Source organism: Neoarius graeffei, chromosome 10 (genome assembly GCF_027579695.1).
Source record: "Neoarius graeffei isolate fNeoGra1 chromosome 10, fNeoGra1.pri, whole genome shotgun sequence".
NCBI lineage: Eukaryota > Metazoa > Chordata > Actinopteri > Siluriformes > Ariidae > Neoarius > Neoarius graeffei.
In genome coordinates, this window is record NC_083578.1 from 71,260,395 (window position 1) to 71,276,880 (window position 16,486).

General features: G+C 39.8%; 1 protein-coding gene across 1 annotated transcript in view; it reads left to right on the plus strand.

Moving 5' to 3' along the window:
• sema3b (sema domain, immunoglobulin domain (Ig), short basic domain, secreted, (semaphorin) 3B) overlaps nt 1-15,825 on the plus strand; it is a 95,074-nt gene extending 79,249 nt beyond the window's left edge. Inside the window, exons 5-18 of the mRNA XM_060930873.1 lie at nt 2,013-2,132; nt 2,331-2,424; nt 3,849-3,968; nt 4,099-4,241; nt 4,350-4,464; nt 4,573-4,642; nt 6,420-6,564; nt 6,711-6,930; nt 9,847-9,935; nt 10,233-10,274; nt 12,362-12,519; nt 12,668-12,723; nt 13,935-14,074; nt 15,041-15,825. Of these exons, the coding sequence (XP_060786856.1) occupies nt 2,013-2,132; nt 2,331-2,424; nt 3,849-3,968; nt 4,099-4,241; nt 4,350-4,464; nt 4,573-4,642; nt 6,420-6,564; nt 6,711-6,930; nt 9,847-9,935; nt 10,233-10,274; nt 12,362-12,519; nt 12,668-12,723; nt 13,935-14,074; nt 15,041-15,517 (1,989 nt within the window). The 3' untranslated portion in view covers nt 15,518-15,825. The remainder of the gene's footprint in view (nt 1-2,012; nt 2,133-2,330; nt 2,425-3,848; nt 3,969-4,098; nt 4,242-4,349; nt 4,465-4,572; nt 4,643-6,419; nt 6,565-6,710; nt 6,931-9,846; nt 9,936-10,232; nt 10,275-12,361; nt 12,520-12,667; nt 12,724-13,934; nt 14,075-15,040) is intronic.
• The last annotated feature ends 661 nt before the right edge of the window (nt 15,826-16,486 follow it).

Here is a 16,486-nt window from a genome sequence, read left to right on the forward strand (position 1 = left end):
ACTCTAAATTGACTGTAGGTGTGAATGGTTGTCTGTGTCTATGTGTCAGCCCTGTGATGACCTGGCGACTTGTCCAGGGTGTACCCCGCCTTTCGCCCGTAGTCAGCTGGGATAGGCTCCAGCTTGCCTGCGACCCTGTAGAACAGGATAAAGCGGCTAGAGATAATGAGATGAGATTATCACATTATAACCTGAAACATTTTATGTCATAACAATAATTTATCACGTCATAAGTTTGTATGTCATAATAAAGTGAAAATGTATCTTGATAAAATGTTTAAAAAAAATCTTTGTGATGACAATAAACTGTTCATGTTATAACATGATACTGATGCATTTTTCTTTTTCTGGCATGGCAGCGATACGCTTCCGTGCCATGTGTTATACAGTGAAATGTCAGAAACCACTAAGCAACATTGAAATACTGAACAAATCACAATGGTTTGAGATGAGTGTATGTCTTATAAATGGAGTTTACACAACACTAAACCGCCTCCTATAAGCTTCTGTTGCTTGTTATGTCTCGTAGCTGCAGTGCAAACCTAAACAGCAAATATGTTTTGTCTAACTGTCTCTTTATGGGTAAGGGGGCATTGTGCGATGTTCAGAGCAGGTCGGCTGAACTGGCTTAAATTGTGCACAACACACAGGAAAAGATCATGATGTAATTTGTTGAGCAGCCCGTTTAATCTTATCCATGAGATAGTTTAATTTATTTATTTATTTCCAAGTAGGCCATTTTAATCTTATCCATGAGAACCTTGAGAAAATTAGAGACAGAACAGAAACCAAGCAGAGAGTGATATGACAAGACACAGAGACACAACAGAAAAAGAGGGAGAAAGCTATAAGAGTTGATCTTACGATATGCGAATTCACCTATTCATTTATTTTACTATAAACGAATTTTCTTTCTTTATTCCCAGTTTAATGAAAGAAAGAAAAAGAAGTAATGGTCCCTGTTCATTCTGTCTTGATCGTCTTTCCTGATTACTCCAAAGACGTAGATTTTAAGGTCAATCCTGTGTCTTTGCTATTCCCCTGAGGCACAGGGTACTCAGACAGACGCTTGGTTTTCAATGTGTGTCTGAAGGTGTGTCCTGACCCCAATTAAACAGATGTTGGGGGTTCAGGTCATTAGCTACAGGTAATGTTCCTTGTACGAAAATGAAGAATGAGGCATGCCACAGTCTAAAATGATGAGAGATAAGAGAGACAATTACAGACTGGACAGGTGCGACAAAAACAAGAGGGAGATGAGGAATTTACGATTCCTGATACCTCTTCTCTTCTCTTCTCTTCTCTTTTCTTCTCTTTTCTTCTCTTCTCTTCTCTTCTCTTCTCTTCTCTTCTCTTCTCTTCTCTTCTGCAGCACTAAAGAGTTATGGCAGTGTTTAAAACTAATGAGTAACTCTGAGACAGTGCATGTTCTATTCTTTCTTCCTAAATCTCTCCCACACTCCTCTTCTCTAAACCCCCGTCCATCCACCCCATATCCTTCCATCGTGTCCCCTCTCCACTGTGCAATCTCGATGTCTGATACCCTCATGTTGTCATAGCAATTAAGAGAGTCCTGGGAAACATGGCACGCTCCAGTGAGTGCACTCACAAGTGATTATTGGAGTGTGTGTGTGTGTGTGTGTGTGTGTGTGTGTGTGTGTGTGTGTGTGTGTGTGTGTGTGTGTGTGTGTGTGAGAGAATTGGCCCCCTACTACCTATTTCCACAGTAAAAGTGCATTATGGGTATTCTGTACAAGCTAGGATGTGCTTACAATGGCATACTTACAGTTATTTCACTAAATCAAGTCGTACCTGAGCTGATAGCCGACGAGGCACAGAGCGCCGACTTGGCTATAAGCCATGTATGACGAGATTGAGTGTGTGCTTTGTCAGAAAATGTGAGATGTATCAGATGGGGTCTCTCACTTCTATGAACTGTGTTGAGAATGTGAAAAATTTATGTGAAGATGGATTTGTATGCCACTGTGTGTGTGTTTGTGTGTGTTTTGCAGATGGATTGTGTTAATTATGTGAAGGTTTTACATCACTTTAACCGAACTCATCTGTATGCCTGTGGGACAGGAGCCTTCCACCCAACCTGTGCCTACGTGGAGGTTGGACAGAAGGTGGAGGTAAAAGGAGAGAGAGAGAGAGAGAGAGAGAGAGAGAGATTGTGTAACCTAACAGCAAGCAACTGGACCCTTCAAGCTATGAGAAGGACTTCAGTTTTCCATTGGAAAATACATTGTTGAGAATTGGAAAATAACAGTGTGTATCTGACTTTCTTTTCTCACCCTATCTTTTTTTTTTCTCTTTCCATCTGCTTGTAGGATCATGTGTTCCGAATTGATCAATCTCTTGTTGAAGATGGAAAAGGGAAAAGCCCATATGACCCACGGCATACTGCAGCGTCTGTTCTGGTTGGTCAGTACACCTGTCAGTCTTCTTACTGCATAATCACCAACAGTCCAATTACACCTCAAAACATAACAGACAGTAACTGTGTTCCATTTTGGAGACTTAGTAGCTATATCATTTTAAAAATACTGTTATTTTTTTCGCAGAAATGTAACCATCCATCCATCCATCCAAGGAGCACATCCATCACTTTCAGGATACCGTTTAGGGTCATGATACAGCATACAACATTTATTTATTCACTATTATTTGCTTATTTATCAAACAACCTCAGCAGTATACAGTATAGCTATTTAGCTAAAGCTGTTGTCCTTATTAGCCAGCAAATCAGCAGCTCGAGAGTAGTTGATTGCATTCGTGTTATGTTACCTGGTTCATTTTAATCCATGTAATAACTTATAAACACAATACAGGTTTGTCAAAGCAACAGTTTGGTCAACCATATTTCTCAAAACGTTAATGGACTAACATGGGACTGGCCAGACCAGTGGGTCTCTAATTAGGGTCTTTGAAGCATACCCAAGGGGTCAGTAATTAAAGACAATACTACCGTACATCATTGGGGCGGCACGGTGGTGTAGTGGTTAGCACTGTTGCCTCACAGCAAGAAGGTCCGGGTTCGAGCCCCGTGGCCGGCGAGGGCTTTTCTGTGTGGAGTTTGCATGTTCTCCCCGTGTCCGCGTGGGTTTCCTCCGGGTGCTCCGGTTTCCCCCACAGTCCAAAGACATGCAGGTTAGGTTAACTGGTGACTCTAAATTGACCGTAGGTGTGAATGTGAGTGTGAATGGTTGTCTGTGTCTATGTGTCAGCCCTGTGATGACCTGGCGACTTGTCCAGGGTGTACCCCGCCTTTCGCCCATAGTCAGCTGGGATAGGCTTCAGCTTGCCTGCGACCCTGTAGAACAGGATAAAGCGGCTAGAGATAATGAGATGAGATGAGACTACATCGTTGGAAATCACAATCCACCATTTTCAAAGTTGTTATATTTACTAGTGGCTTCTTACACTTGTTAGCCTGTTTGACTGGTCACATGATTTGGATGGGTTTAATCCAAACCATTCAACTTAAATACCATGTTTAATAAAATGTGTTCTGTAAGTGGAAATTTATCAAATAAAAAGCTATGCAGGTCCAATAAATAGCCATAAAATGATAGTTCATATTTTAAATAAGGAGCCTGATAATTTGAATAATTCGTAAAACTTGTAAGTAAAATAAATCCCCACGGAGGAGGGGTTTTTTCTTCAGTTAAAGTTAAAACACAATTTTTCCACCTAGGGATTTTTAAATTGGGAGTTGATAGATAATGCAGTAATCACTTTACAACAGAATTTTGAAATGTCCAGGACTGTTTTTTTTTTTTTTTAAGCAATGCTGCAATAATGTGCTTCAACTTTTCCAGAAATAATCATTTTGTTTTGGTTCCTAGGTGATGAGCTGTATTCAGGTGTAGCCACTGACCTGATGGGAAGGGATTTCACGATTTTCCGGAGCCTGGGACAAAAACCCTCCATACGGACCGAACAACACGACTCGCGCTGGCTCAATGGTATGTTTGGATTCCGCAGCTCTAACCAAGGATTCCTCACTCACTTTGACCTTGAAATGAGTAAAGCTGTTGACACAATAAGGCTTGTGGTTTTCAGACATAAGTGTGTTTGGATGCACATGTTTTCCAGAGCCCAAGTTCATCTGTGCTTTTGCTGTTCCGGAGAGTGAGAACCCTGATGATGATAAAGTCTTCTTCTTCTTCCGAGAAACTGCAGTCGAAGCTCAAGGCTTTGGCAAGGTCACCTATGCTCGGATTGGCCAGCTGTGCCGGGTAAGCAGGATGATTAGGGTGGATTTGATTTAATAGCAACAAAAGCATTTTTTTTTAAGGTTTGTGAGTCCTTGACTAGTATGTAAATATGATATGTGTGTGTTGTAGAATGACATGGGAGGGCAGCGTAGTTTAGTGAATAAGTGGACAACGTTCCTGAAGACTCGACTTGTCTGCTCTGTGCCAGGCAAAGATGGCAGTGAAACACACTTTGATGAGCTCAGTAAGAACACACACACACGTTAACCAATCCCTTCAAACACTCAAGTGTTCTTAGTGTCAGTTTAAAGTTATTTTTGTTTGATTTATTTAGCATTTGTGTCAATTTTAGGGGACGTCTTCCTGCTACAGACGCGAGACAGGAAGAATCCGCTGGTCTACACAGTCTTCTCTACTTCCAGGTGAGAAGTCAGGCAGTCTTGGGCAGACGTTTATGCATCAGTCAAACAATTGAATGCTTTGTATTTTGGCACTGGACTGGACCAGATAGTCAAAAGGTGTACCAGTGTGTACTGATGTAATTGAAGAAATTTAGTGTAGCTTGTCTGTTTGAGAAATCCTTGCATAAAAAGCGAAACCTGAATCGACTCTTCATGCACATTTTGTGTTACTGCTATACTGCCATACAGTATATTCCGCTCAAACCGCAGCTTTATTACACTGTGTCAGCAGTGTTAACTGTTTGGATACTGACTCAGTATGGTGTTGCTTTTGTCCTTTTGAAGTTGCGTCTTACACTATTAGCACAACTTTTTTAAACCAGTAGGAACTATTGAACTAGAAACTACAGTGCTGTGCAAGTCTCAGGCAGCCTATTTTTTTCATACAAACTTTGTTATAGATTTCTATTGTATGACTTCTACATTATCGAGTCAGTACAAAAACATTTTAGAGTCCAAACGTTCGTTTTCCAGCACAAAATTAAATATGTTACAGGGGAAAAAAAGTTTGTATCTGAGCAGCATATTACATAAGAGACGACTTTTCAGATTAAAAAAGAAAACATAATGAAGGCTGCTGGGTTTTGGTGCAAAAAAGCGAGTGTGACAGTCAAAGTGTCCAGAAGAACTGTGGCTGGTTCTGCAAGATGCTCAGTAAAACCTACAGCTCATTTCCGCATAAAACTGCACTCACTGTACCTGAGACTATTTTTTTTTTTTAAGTAAAGGGTCGTCTCACACCAAATATTGACTTTGTTTAATTTATTATGGCTTACTGCGGGCGGCACGGTGGTGTAGTGGTTAGCGCTGTCGCCTCACAGCAAGAAGGTCCTGGGTTCGAGCCCCGGGGCCGGCGAGGGCCTTTCTGTGTGGAGTTTGCATGTTCTCCCCGTGTCCGCGTGGGGGTGCTCCGGTTTCCCCCACAGTCCAAAGACATGCAGGTTAGGTTAACTGGTGACTCTAAATTGACCGTAGGTGTGAATGTGAGTGTGAATGGTTGTCTGTGTGTCAGCCCTGTGATGACCTGGCGACTTGTCCAGGGTGTACCCCGCCTTTCGCCCGTAGTCAGCTGGGATAGGCTCCAGCTTGCCTGCGACCCTGTAGAAGGATAAAGCGGCTAGAGATAATGTGTGTGATGGCTTACTGCTTATAGTAATTTTTAAAATGTTGAAAAATTTCATTTCATTAATTGGGGCGGCATGGTGGTGTAGTGGTTAGCTTGGTTGCCTCACAGCAAGAAGGTTCCGGGTTCGAACCCAGCGGCTGGTGAGGGCCTTTCTGTGTGGAGTTTGCATGTTCTGTCTGTGTGGATTTCCTCCAGTTTCCCCCACAATCCAAAGACATGTAGTTCGGTTGACATGGGGTGGCCTTGGGCTGAGGTGCCCTTGAGCAAGGTACCTAACCCCTGGGTGCTCTGTGTGTGTTCACTGCTTCAAATGGGTTAAATGCAGAGGATGAATTGAAGTGTGCATTTGACAAATAAAGGTTTCTTCTATTTTTAAGCCATTTTTAGTCAACAGCATTTCTTTACTTTTGAACAGTACTGTATTTTTACTACTTATCCCAGCAAACAATGATGCCGTTTGGTTTCAGGAATCAGAACTAACAACCAGCCAAAATATAAACAACCAACATAATGTGAACAGTGATTGGGTAGTGTATTCAGATTTTCAGGGCCTGTGGTTTATAAATTGCTTCTGTGTATTGCATTAATAGTGTGTGTATTTCTTCCATGCAGTAGTGTATTCCGTGGCTCGGCCGTCTGCCTGTACACTATGAACGACATCCGCAGGGCATTTTTGGGGCCGTTTGCCCATAAAGAAGGACCCAATTACCAATGGGTGCCTTTCCAAGGCAAAGTCCCTTACCCTCGACCAGGCATGGTGAGCACCTCATTTCATCGAGACATTATTATTAGGGTTTTTTTTTAATCTCTTAAGAAAGACAGAATGGTGGTTGGGGGTGGTGTGCCAAACTACGATACATGACAATGGATTCTTTTATATACATTTCTCTACCCCTTGTTTAGTGTCCCAGTAAGACGTTTGGAAGTTTCGAGTCCACTAAAGGCTTCCCCGATAACGTGATCCAGTTCGCACGTCACCACCCGTTGATGTATAACCCAGTGACGCCGCTCGGTGGCCGTCCGCTCTTCCTACGCACAGGAATGCCATACAGTTTCACACAGATTGCTGTGGATCGGGTTAATGCTGCGGATGGCATCTACGACGTCATGTTCATTGGAACAGGTCAGCACTTTTACAGTCTTTATAGAGTAGAATGGCGTGATAAAGTAGAGTAAATTAACCCTTTGATGCAAAACATATGCACCCCTTCTAATGCACAACATGGGTCAAAAATGACCCGCATTCATTTTCCAGGTTATTTCATGCTGACTGAGTTTTTCTTTGCTCTATCTTTTGAAATCAATTTATTTTATGATTGAATATTCCAAGTATTCTTTAAATAACTTGTTTTTAATTACCACAAATCATTAATTTAATTTTTTCTTTCCTACTTTATGAACAAAAATACTTTTTATATTACTACACATGGGTCATCCAAGTGTGATTTAAAATTAAATGTCTTAATACTATAATAATAATTTGTTTCAAGTAATTACTTTAGCAGTGAATGGGGCCAGTTATTTATTTATTAACTATGTAGTTAGCTAAGTCAACTACAATAAAATTAGCTAACTAAATTAGAATATGTCAACAGCTCGGTAGCTAATAGTAATTACTTGTAACTTTCTGACAAGTAATCTACTCACTCTCAAGGTAAACTAAACATAATAAATTTTTTCTAAGGTAATGTTAGAACAACTGAAAAACATTACTTCCATGTATTAGATGGGTAAAGGGCGCTGTGCTGAGCTGTGAAATGTCTGACACGAGCACAATTCACAGTTCCCACCAAACGCTGGAGTAAATGCATGCGGGTCGGTTCTGACCCATGTGTGTAAACTTGATGTAGAATTACAAAAGCTGTGCTTGTTCATAACTTAAGAAAGGAAAAATAAAAATGATGATTTGTGCTAAACAAAAACAAGATATTTACTGCATATTTGGAAAACTAAATGACAAAATGAATTTATTTCAAAAGTATATCATAGAAACACTCAGCCATACATGAAATAAGCTGGAAAATGAATGCAGGTCGTCTTTGACCCATGTTGTGCATTAGAAGGGTAGTGATACAAAAAGGGTTTTTATTCAAAAAGTAAGAAAGGAAAAAATAAAATAAGGATGTATGATGATCAAAAACAAGTTAATTGAGGAATACCTTGAATACTGAATGATGGAATTAATTTATTGCAAAGATATAGAAGATAAAAACTCAGCCGGGTCACTTTTGACCCATGTTTTGCATCAAAGGGTTAAGGAAGGAATAATACATGATGGGTCCGTGCTGTTATAGGAAAATAATCAATGACCTGGTGGTGTAATGTAACCCAATACAAAGTGGAATTACAGTTACCATCGCAAAATGAATTCTGTTCCTATGACAGCACATCCTGGAGTGTTTTATTCCTCTGATACCACAGCAATTTGGCCAGAGCTATAAACTGAATTGGTTAAAAAGATATAAATCATATTTAATCATACTTAACTGTTTTTATTATCTCTTGAGGTAAATAAGACAAAAAAATGCAGCTTGTTTCCAAGAAACTGCAAAGATTTGTAGATTTTACAATGGTGAAAAATGTAAAAGTTGCAGCTTTACCTCTGACTTTTAAAAAATGCTGACACTAGAGACTCCTTCCATGAAGGTTCAATAAAGTAAATAAAGTAAAACTTCATCATATCATCATATACTGTATTTTTTTTAAATAACATGTTTATTATTTGAATTAGATACGGAGTGTCCACAAAACAAGTTCTTCTATAAGATGTTATTTGAAAAATGATAAAATACTAGACCAAGCATTTTAACACAAACCTTGCAGCAGGAAGAACTGTCACAAACAAAAAAGTGTTTAAAAAAAAACAACATATTTTATATTTTATATTCTTCAAGGTAGACACTATTTACCTTGATGACGCTTTACACACTATTGGCATTATCTTAACCAGCTTCATGAAGGAGTCACCTGGAATGCTTTTCAATTAACAGGTTCCTCGTCAAAAGTTAATTAGTGTAATTTCTTGCCTTATTAATGCATTTGAGATGAAACAGTAAACAGTAAATAATAAAAATACAGTATAAATGTCCCTATTCCACAACTGTAGTAATCCATATTATGTCAAGAACCAAACAACTAAGTAAAGAGAAACGACATCCATCATTACTTTAAGACATAACGTGTCTTTTAATAATAAAAATAAAGAAAAACCACTGAATAAGAAGGTGTGGTACAGTACATAGAGTACTGTACAATACCTTGTTCAATGTTTTTTCTTTATTTTTATTAATTAAAAGAATAAAAGGAATAAAACAAATAACTGTTATATAAACAGTTATTCCACGAAATCGAGTCATATATGAGCTGATAGTCAACAAGGTGTATAGCTCCAAGTCGAGATTGAGTGGAATAACTGTTTTATTCTATCCACATTCACTGGATTTTGAGAAACAGAGCATTTTTATTTTTTGCAAATTCAATAAATAAAAACTTTATGCAAAACATCCAACAGAATGTAAACAAAGCAGTGAAATGACTGTAGCAATTTGTGAAAAATGCTATAATAATTATTCTTGAAAAATAAAAAGATACGTTCTTACCATCAAATACTTTTATTCTATATGTTGTTGCTTTTTTATTTTTTGGGGGGTTTTGCTTTCGAATAAAGTTTTACTTTCATCCTTGGTTTGTTCAGCAACACGTGCCACCATTTTGTTTCTCTCTACTCACAGTATATGAGCTGATATCCTAGTAGTAGTGTAGCCAATCAGAGCTTGTTATTGCTCATAGCCAGTGAATGTGGAGAGAATAAATAATATATATACACATGTCAGTAACTCACTGTTCTGTGCTGTACTGGTTGTTGTTGTTGGTGGTGGTGTTTTGTTTTTTTTTGTCTGTAAGTAAATATAATATTTTTATTTTACTTATTTGAGATTGTGTGTGTGTTTCGACAATATGCAAAGGTTGTATGGTATTCAAATGAGCTTTTGTATACCATTGTGTCTGTACTATTTTGTGTGTCTTTAATCCTTTATAGATGTTGGCAGCGTTCTGAAGGTGATCTCTTTCCCCAAAGGAAGCTGGAGCAACACAGAGCTGCTGCTGGAGGAGCTGCAAGTCTTCAAGGTGTGTGTGTGTGTGTGTGTGTGTGTGTGTGTGTGTGTGTCTTAATGGTTTGATTGTATTGAATGAGTGAGTCGATTATGTTGATTTACTAAATCAAAGTCTCTCTGACAATTAGATTGGAGTGTGTGTGTGTGTGTGTGTGTGTGTGTGTGTGTGTGTGTGTGTGTGTGCAAAAGAGAGAGAGACTGCAAAAGTTGTGTATCTACTTTTCAAAAAAATCAAAAGCAAGGTGAATTCTCAAATATCAAAGTAATGTGTGAACAAACACAAATGTACGGTATGTTCTTTGCTCTGCAGGACTCTTCATCCATCATCAATATGCAGATCTCGTCCAAACGAGTAAGTCACGCTTTTCTGTTCCAACAACTCTGAAATTAGTTACAGCAGCTTTCTGGGTGCCTGCTGAGATGTTCTGTGGTTGACCTCTGACCCTAATCGAGGTGTCTAAGCTCAGGTTTCTAGAGTGATACTTCATAATGAAAGTCATATTCACCTACTGGCTACTCAATGGCTGTGCTGAAATACAACCCCAATTCCAAAAAAGTTGGGACAAAGTACAAATTGTAAATAAAAATGGAATGCAATGATGTGGAAGTTTCAAAATTCCATATTTTATTCAGAATAGAACATAGATGACATAACAAATGTTTAAACTGAGAAAATGTATCATTGAAAGAGAAAAATTAGGTGATTTTAAATTTCATGACAACAACACATCTCAAAAAAGTTGGGACAAGGCCATGTTTACCACTGTGAGACATCCCCTTTTCTCTTTACAACAGTCTGTAAACGTCTGGGGACTGAGGAGACAAGTTGCTCAAGTTTAGGGATAGGAATGTTAACCCATTCTTGTCTAATGTAGGATTCTAGTTGTTCAACTGCCTTAGGTCTTTTTTTGTCGTATCTTCCATTTTATGATGCGCCAAATGTTTTCTATGGGTGAAAGATCTTGACTGGCTGGCCAGTTCAGTACCCGGACCCTTCTTCTACGCAGCCATGATGCTGTAATTGATGCAGTATGTGGTTTGGCATTGTCATGTTGGAAAATGCAAGGTCTTCCCTGAAAGAGACGTCATCTGGATGGGAGCATATGTTGCTCTAGAACCTGGATATACCTTTCAGCATTGATGGTGTCTTTCCAGATGTGTAAGCTGCCCATGCCACACGCACTAATGCAACCCCATACCATCAGAGATGCAGGCTTCTGAACTGAGCGCTGATAACAACCTTCTCCTCTTTAGTCCGAATGACACGGCGTCCCTGATTTCCATAAAGAACTTCAAATTTTGATTCGTCTGACCACAGAACAGTTTTCCACTTTGCCACAGTCCATTTTAAATGAGCCTTGGCCCAGAGAAGATGTCTGCACTTCTGGATCATGTTTAAATACGGCTTCTTCTTTGAACTATAGAGTTTTAGCTGGCAACGGCGGATGGCACAGTGAATTGTGTTCACAGATAATGTTCTCTGGAAATATTCCTGAGCCCATTTTGTGATTTCCAATACAGAAGCATGCCTGTATGTGATGCAGTGCCCTCTAAGGGCCCGAAGATCACGGGCACCCAGTATAGTTTTCCGGCCTTGACCCTTACGCACAGAGATTCTTCCAGATTCTCTGAATCTTTTGATGATATTATGCACTGTAGATGATGATATGTTCAAACTCTTTGCAATTTTACACTGTCAAACTCCTTTCTGATATTGCTCCACTATTTGTCGGCGCAGAATTAGGGGGATTGGTGATCCTCTTCCCATCTTTACTTCTGAGAGCCGCTGCCACTCCAAGATGCTCTTTTTATACCCAGTCATGTTAGTGACCTATTGCCAACTGACCTAATGAGTTGCAATTTGGTCCTCCAGCTGTTCCTTTTTTGTACCTTTAACTTTTCCAGCCTCTTATTGCCCCTGTCCCAACTTTTTTGAGATGTGTTGCTGTCATGAAATTTCAAATGAGCCAATATTTGGCATGAAATTTCAAAATGTCTCACTTTCGACATTTGATATGTTGTCTATGTTCTATTGTGAATACAATATCAGTTTTTGAGATTTGTAAATTATTGCATTCCGTTTTTATTTACAATTTGTACTGTGTCCCAACTTTTTTGGAATCGGGGTTGTACTTGCATGGTGTGAAGTGTATGAGTAGTGTTGGTTTAGATGGAGCTATGAACTCCGAGTCCACTGTCTCATTTTTCACACTGACAGCAACATGATATCATCAGCAAAATTCCTAATTTAATTCATAACGCTATATCATTTAATAAACAGTGCAGAAAATGACATTGCTTAAGATTTGAGATAAAACATGGAGTTAAAATCTAATAATATGTGCAGATTATTAGATTTCCAGACCAGTGTGTCCTTGCGTGTCTTTGTAACTTAGCAGTTCATTTGACTCTCTCTCTCTCTCTTACCTCGCTCTGCAGCAACAGCTGTATGTAGGCTCTGATACAGGTGTGGCGCAGGTGCCACTGCATCGCTGCAACATGTATGGTAAAGCATGTGCTGAGTGCTGCCTGGCTCGAGATCCCTACTGTGCCTGGGATGGACACACCTGCACACGCTACCTGCATAACACCAAACGGTACACACACTCATTACCAATGTTGTACTTTTCCTGCATCATATCCTGATTATTCATGATATCAATCCAGTGGTTTAAGACTAACTATCTGATTCTATGCGATTCTCTCTATTCTTTTGTGCATGTGTGTGTATGTGTGGACATGTAGGCGCTTCCGTCGCCAGGACGTGAGGAATGGTGATCCTAATACACTTTGTTCAGGAGGTTAGTTTGCACCACTAGGGAGCAGTGTAACACCACAGATCATTATCTTTCAGTGTTCGTGTCAAACAAACACAGCGCCTATATTGAACTTATGAAAGTTCCGAGTTTCATTGTTTTTAAGTACTCTTTGAAAATAAAGTACATTATTGTACTTTTAGTGGTACAACGGCTTGTGACTGGGGTAGTATGCTCAAAGGTACTTATTTGTTCCCATTATACACTGCTTGGGAAAATATATCCAATAATGAGCCCCAGTGGGTGGAGGATGGAGGGTACAATGGTGTAGATTGTGCCTTGGGGACATGAAATGGACTCCTACTGTACCCTTATTTCTGACAGTGTAGGAGGACCTTGCCTGTCAGTCAAACCAATGGGCGGATCATAAGCATCAAGGTGTGACATTTCTGATAAAATTACAGAACATGAAACGATCTAATGTTTGTCTTTGCTACTCAGTCGAAATAGTTTCACTATTTAGGAATTGCTTGCTTTAAAAGGAGCAACACTTCTACCTAGCTCTGGGAAACACTTTCTGTGATAAACATGTTTGACAAAATGGGTGTGAGACATGATGTCAGAGCTCCCACCGGTTTTCACCCCCATTCATTCACTCATCTCTACTGGCCAAACACAATGAAGTGATTGATGCCAATTCATTTGAAGTGCTTTTCCAACTTCAACTATAGGTGGAAATATAACTCACATACTGTCTGACCTGCTGGCTCATTTCATTCATCCTGGAAAAGAAAGAAAATAAAGTTAGTGGAGAGGAAAGGCAGTTGAGTTTTCTTGGAGGAAATGGTTGTTTTGAATGGAGATAAGCCAGCACAAGAAGCCGTTACAGCCGGTAAAGAATACAATTTACACTGCACTAATGATCAAAAATGGGTTCAAGTTGGAGAAAACTTTTTTTAAAAAATGCACAAAGCACAGAAAGACCAGCCAGAATGAAGCAGTCTTATTAATTCCAAACAATAAAAATAGCAATAAAAAATAACAATCTTCTTGAAATTTGGTAAACTGAAACCCTCAAAATCAATCAATAGTGTAGTTTCTTAGTATTGTCCTAGAGTCCTTCTTTATCCTATGTTCTACATTAGAACAGATCTAATTACAATATTATAATAATTGAATGAATTAACTTTAAACTCTGTGGCCCATTTGAGACAGAAATTGAGTTTAACACTACTACATTATATTGTGCCATTTAGACCACCAGAAGCAGCGCATTCTGGAGAAAAAGCTGTATGGAGTGGAGGGCAGCAGTTCTTTCCTGGAGTGCATCCCCAAATCACTACAGGCTCAAGTCACGTGGACTTCTCAGAGACACCCCAACAATGCTCGAGAAGAGGTGAGCAAGGGAAAATAAAGAGGAGTATAGAGAGAGGGGCTTTAGAGATGGTGGAAAGTGGTGGTTAAAGGAGAAATTTCAGAAGAAAAAAAACTAACAGGGAAACAAATGACTATGGTAGAATATATGTGAAAAGAGCAAAAAAAAAAAAAAAATGGGTGGGAATGCAAAGCCAAAAAAAGAAAGAAGGATATTAGATGTGGGAGATAAAAAAAAACAGATGGGAAGGGGAAGAATAGGTGGAGAGATGTGACGGTGTTAATAAATGACACTGTCAATGATAGTGTGGCTCACTCCGGCCCCGTCTAGTCCAGAAGGAACGATCTAAAGTGGGCCACCTTGCGCAATAAATGTTGCAAGCTATATACACTATATACAAGCTATATATAGAAGCTACACACACCCTAGGAATACCGACCTATTTGCCAGAAAGAATCCAAAATGGCAAGGAATTGACCGAGAAGAAGTGATTTTTGTTGAACTGCTCATGAAGGCTTAATTAGTCCATAACTTCATTAATAATTGTAATTAAGCAAATCTGGGTGGAAGTTATATGTACCCTAGGTGACCTTCATGTCAGAAAGAATCAAAATCGGTGAAGAATTGAGGGACAAGAAGCGATTTGTGTGGAAACTGCTCGTTAGGACTTAATTACTCCATATCTTCATTATTAATTGCAATTATGCAAATTTGGGTAGAAGCTATATACACCCCAGGCAGACCTACCTTCCTGCCAAAAAGAATAAAAATCGGTGAAGAACTGAGAGAGAAGAAGTGATTTTCATGAAATGTGGACAACGCCAGACAGACAACACATGAAGGCATAAGCTCATCGCCTGTTGGCCAGATGAGCTAAAAATTCTGAATATGCTTTTGTTTTAATTAATGATCTTTCATATAATCAGTGTGATTACACTTATAAAAGAAGGTAGTCTAATTTTCCAGTGTGTGTGTGTGTGTTCTCAGGTCCATCTGGATGATCGCGTGCTTCAGACGAATCGGGGCTTGTTGCTGCGGCGAGTGTTGCGCAGGGATGGCGGTGTATACCAGTGTCACGCGATGGAGCATGGATTCACCCAAACGCTGCTCAGCATCACGCTTGAGATCGTCCCCACTCGAGGCCCAGCCCATAGCCAAGGACACAGGCTCACCCAAAGCCAAGCACAGTCCACTAATCAGAAACTGTGGTACAGAGACTTCATGCAGTTGGTTGATCACCCCAACCTGAGCACCGCTGACCAGATCTGTGAGCAGATTTGGTCACGCAAGCACAGCCAATCAGACAAAGCCATGGCAGACGCAGCCAACGTGTCTCTGCCTATCAGTCCTCTGCACTCCACCCACAAAAAGTGGAAGCATCTGAAGGAAGTGAGGAAGGGGAGGAACCGCAGAACACACGACGGAAAACCTGCACCTCGAGCGCCTCGGAGTGCAGGAGAGTAACAAGGGATGGAAGAGAGAGACAGAGTAAGAAAGAGAGATCACTGGAGTTGGACAAAACCACACAGCATTGCATTTAGTGACAATTATCAAGCAACACAAACGAGCTATACACTACAAATTCACAACATTCTTCCCATATTGTACAATTTACCACACACCATTGCCTTACTGCACTGCTGCCCCATCAGTAGAGCATTCTAGTATCTTAATAATCCCAAATACAATTCTCACTGCCCGTTACACACCTCCCTAAATCAGTCTCTACTGCCCTGTTACATTCCTTTATGGCCCATACACAGTCGTGTGCTCAGGAGCAATTTCACAGCTCAAATATTATTTCAATTTGAATTTTCAACCCTAATCTCCACGCTTTAGAATCTTTCGACTAAATTATCCTTTGTTGCTTGGAAGAAAGCATAAAGTATATATCAATTTTATTCTCATTATATATAAAGGATATAAGAGGATGTGCCTATAGATACACTCACTGATGTCCATGCACACAGGATACACTCCCTTCATAATCTCACTATCCATACACACTCTGTACACTCCTTAATACCCTCACTGTTCTCTTTACACGCTTTATACACTCCCTTCATACTCTCAGTATCCCTACACACTCTATACACTCCCTTCATACTCTCACTGCTAATCCTACACACTCTATACACTCCCTTCATACTCTCACTGTTCTCTTTACACGCTCTATACACTCCCTTCATACTCTCAGTATCCCTACACACTCTATACACTCCCTTCATACTCTCACTGCTAATCCTACACACTCTATACACTCCCTTCATACTCTCACTGCTCTCTTTACACGCTCTATACACTCCCTTCATACCCTCACTGCTCTCCTTACACGCTCTATACACTCCCTTCATACCCTCACTGCTCTCCTTACACGCTCTATACACTCCCTTCATACTCTCACTGCTCTCTTTACACGCTCTATACACTCCC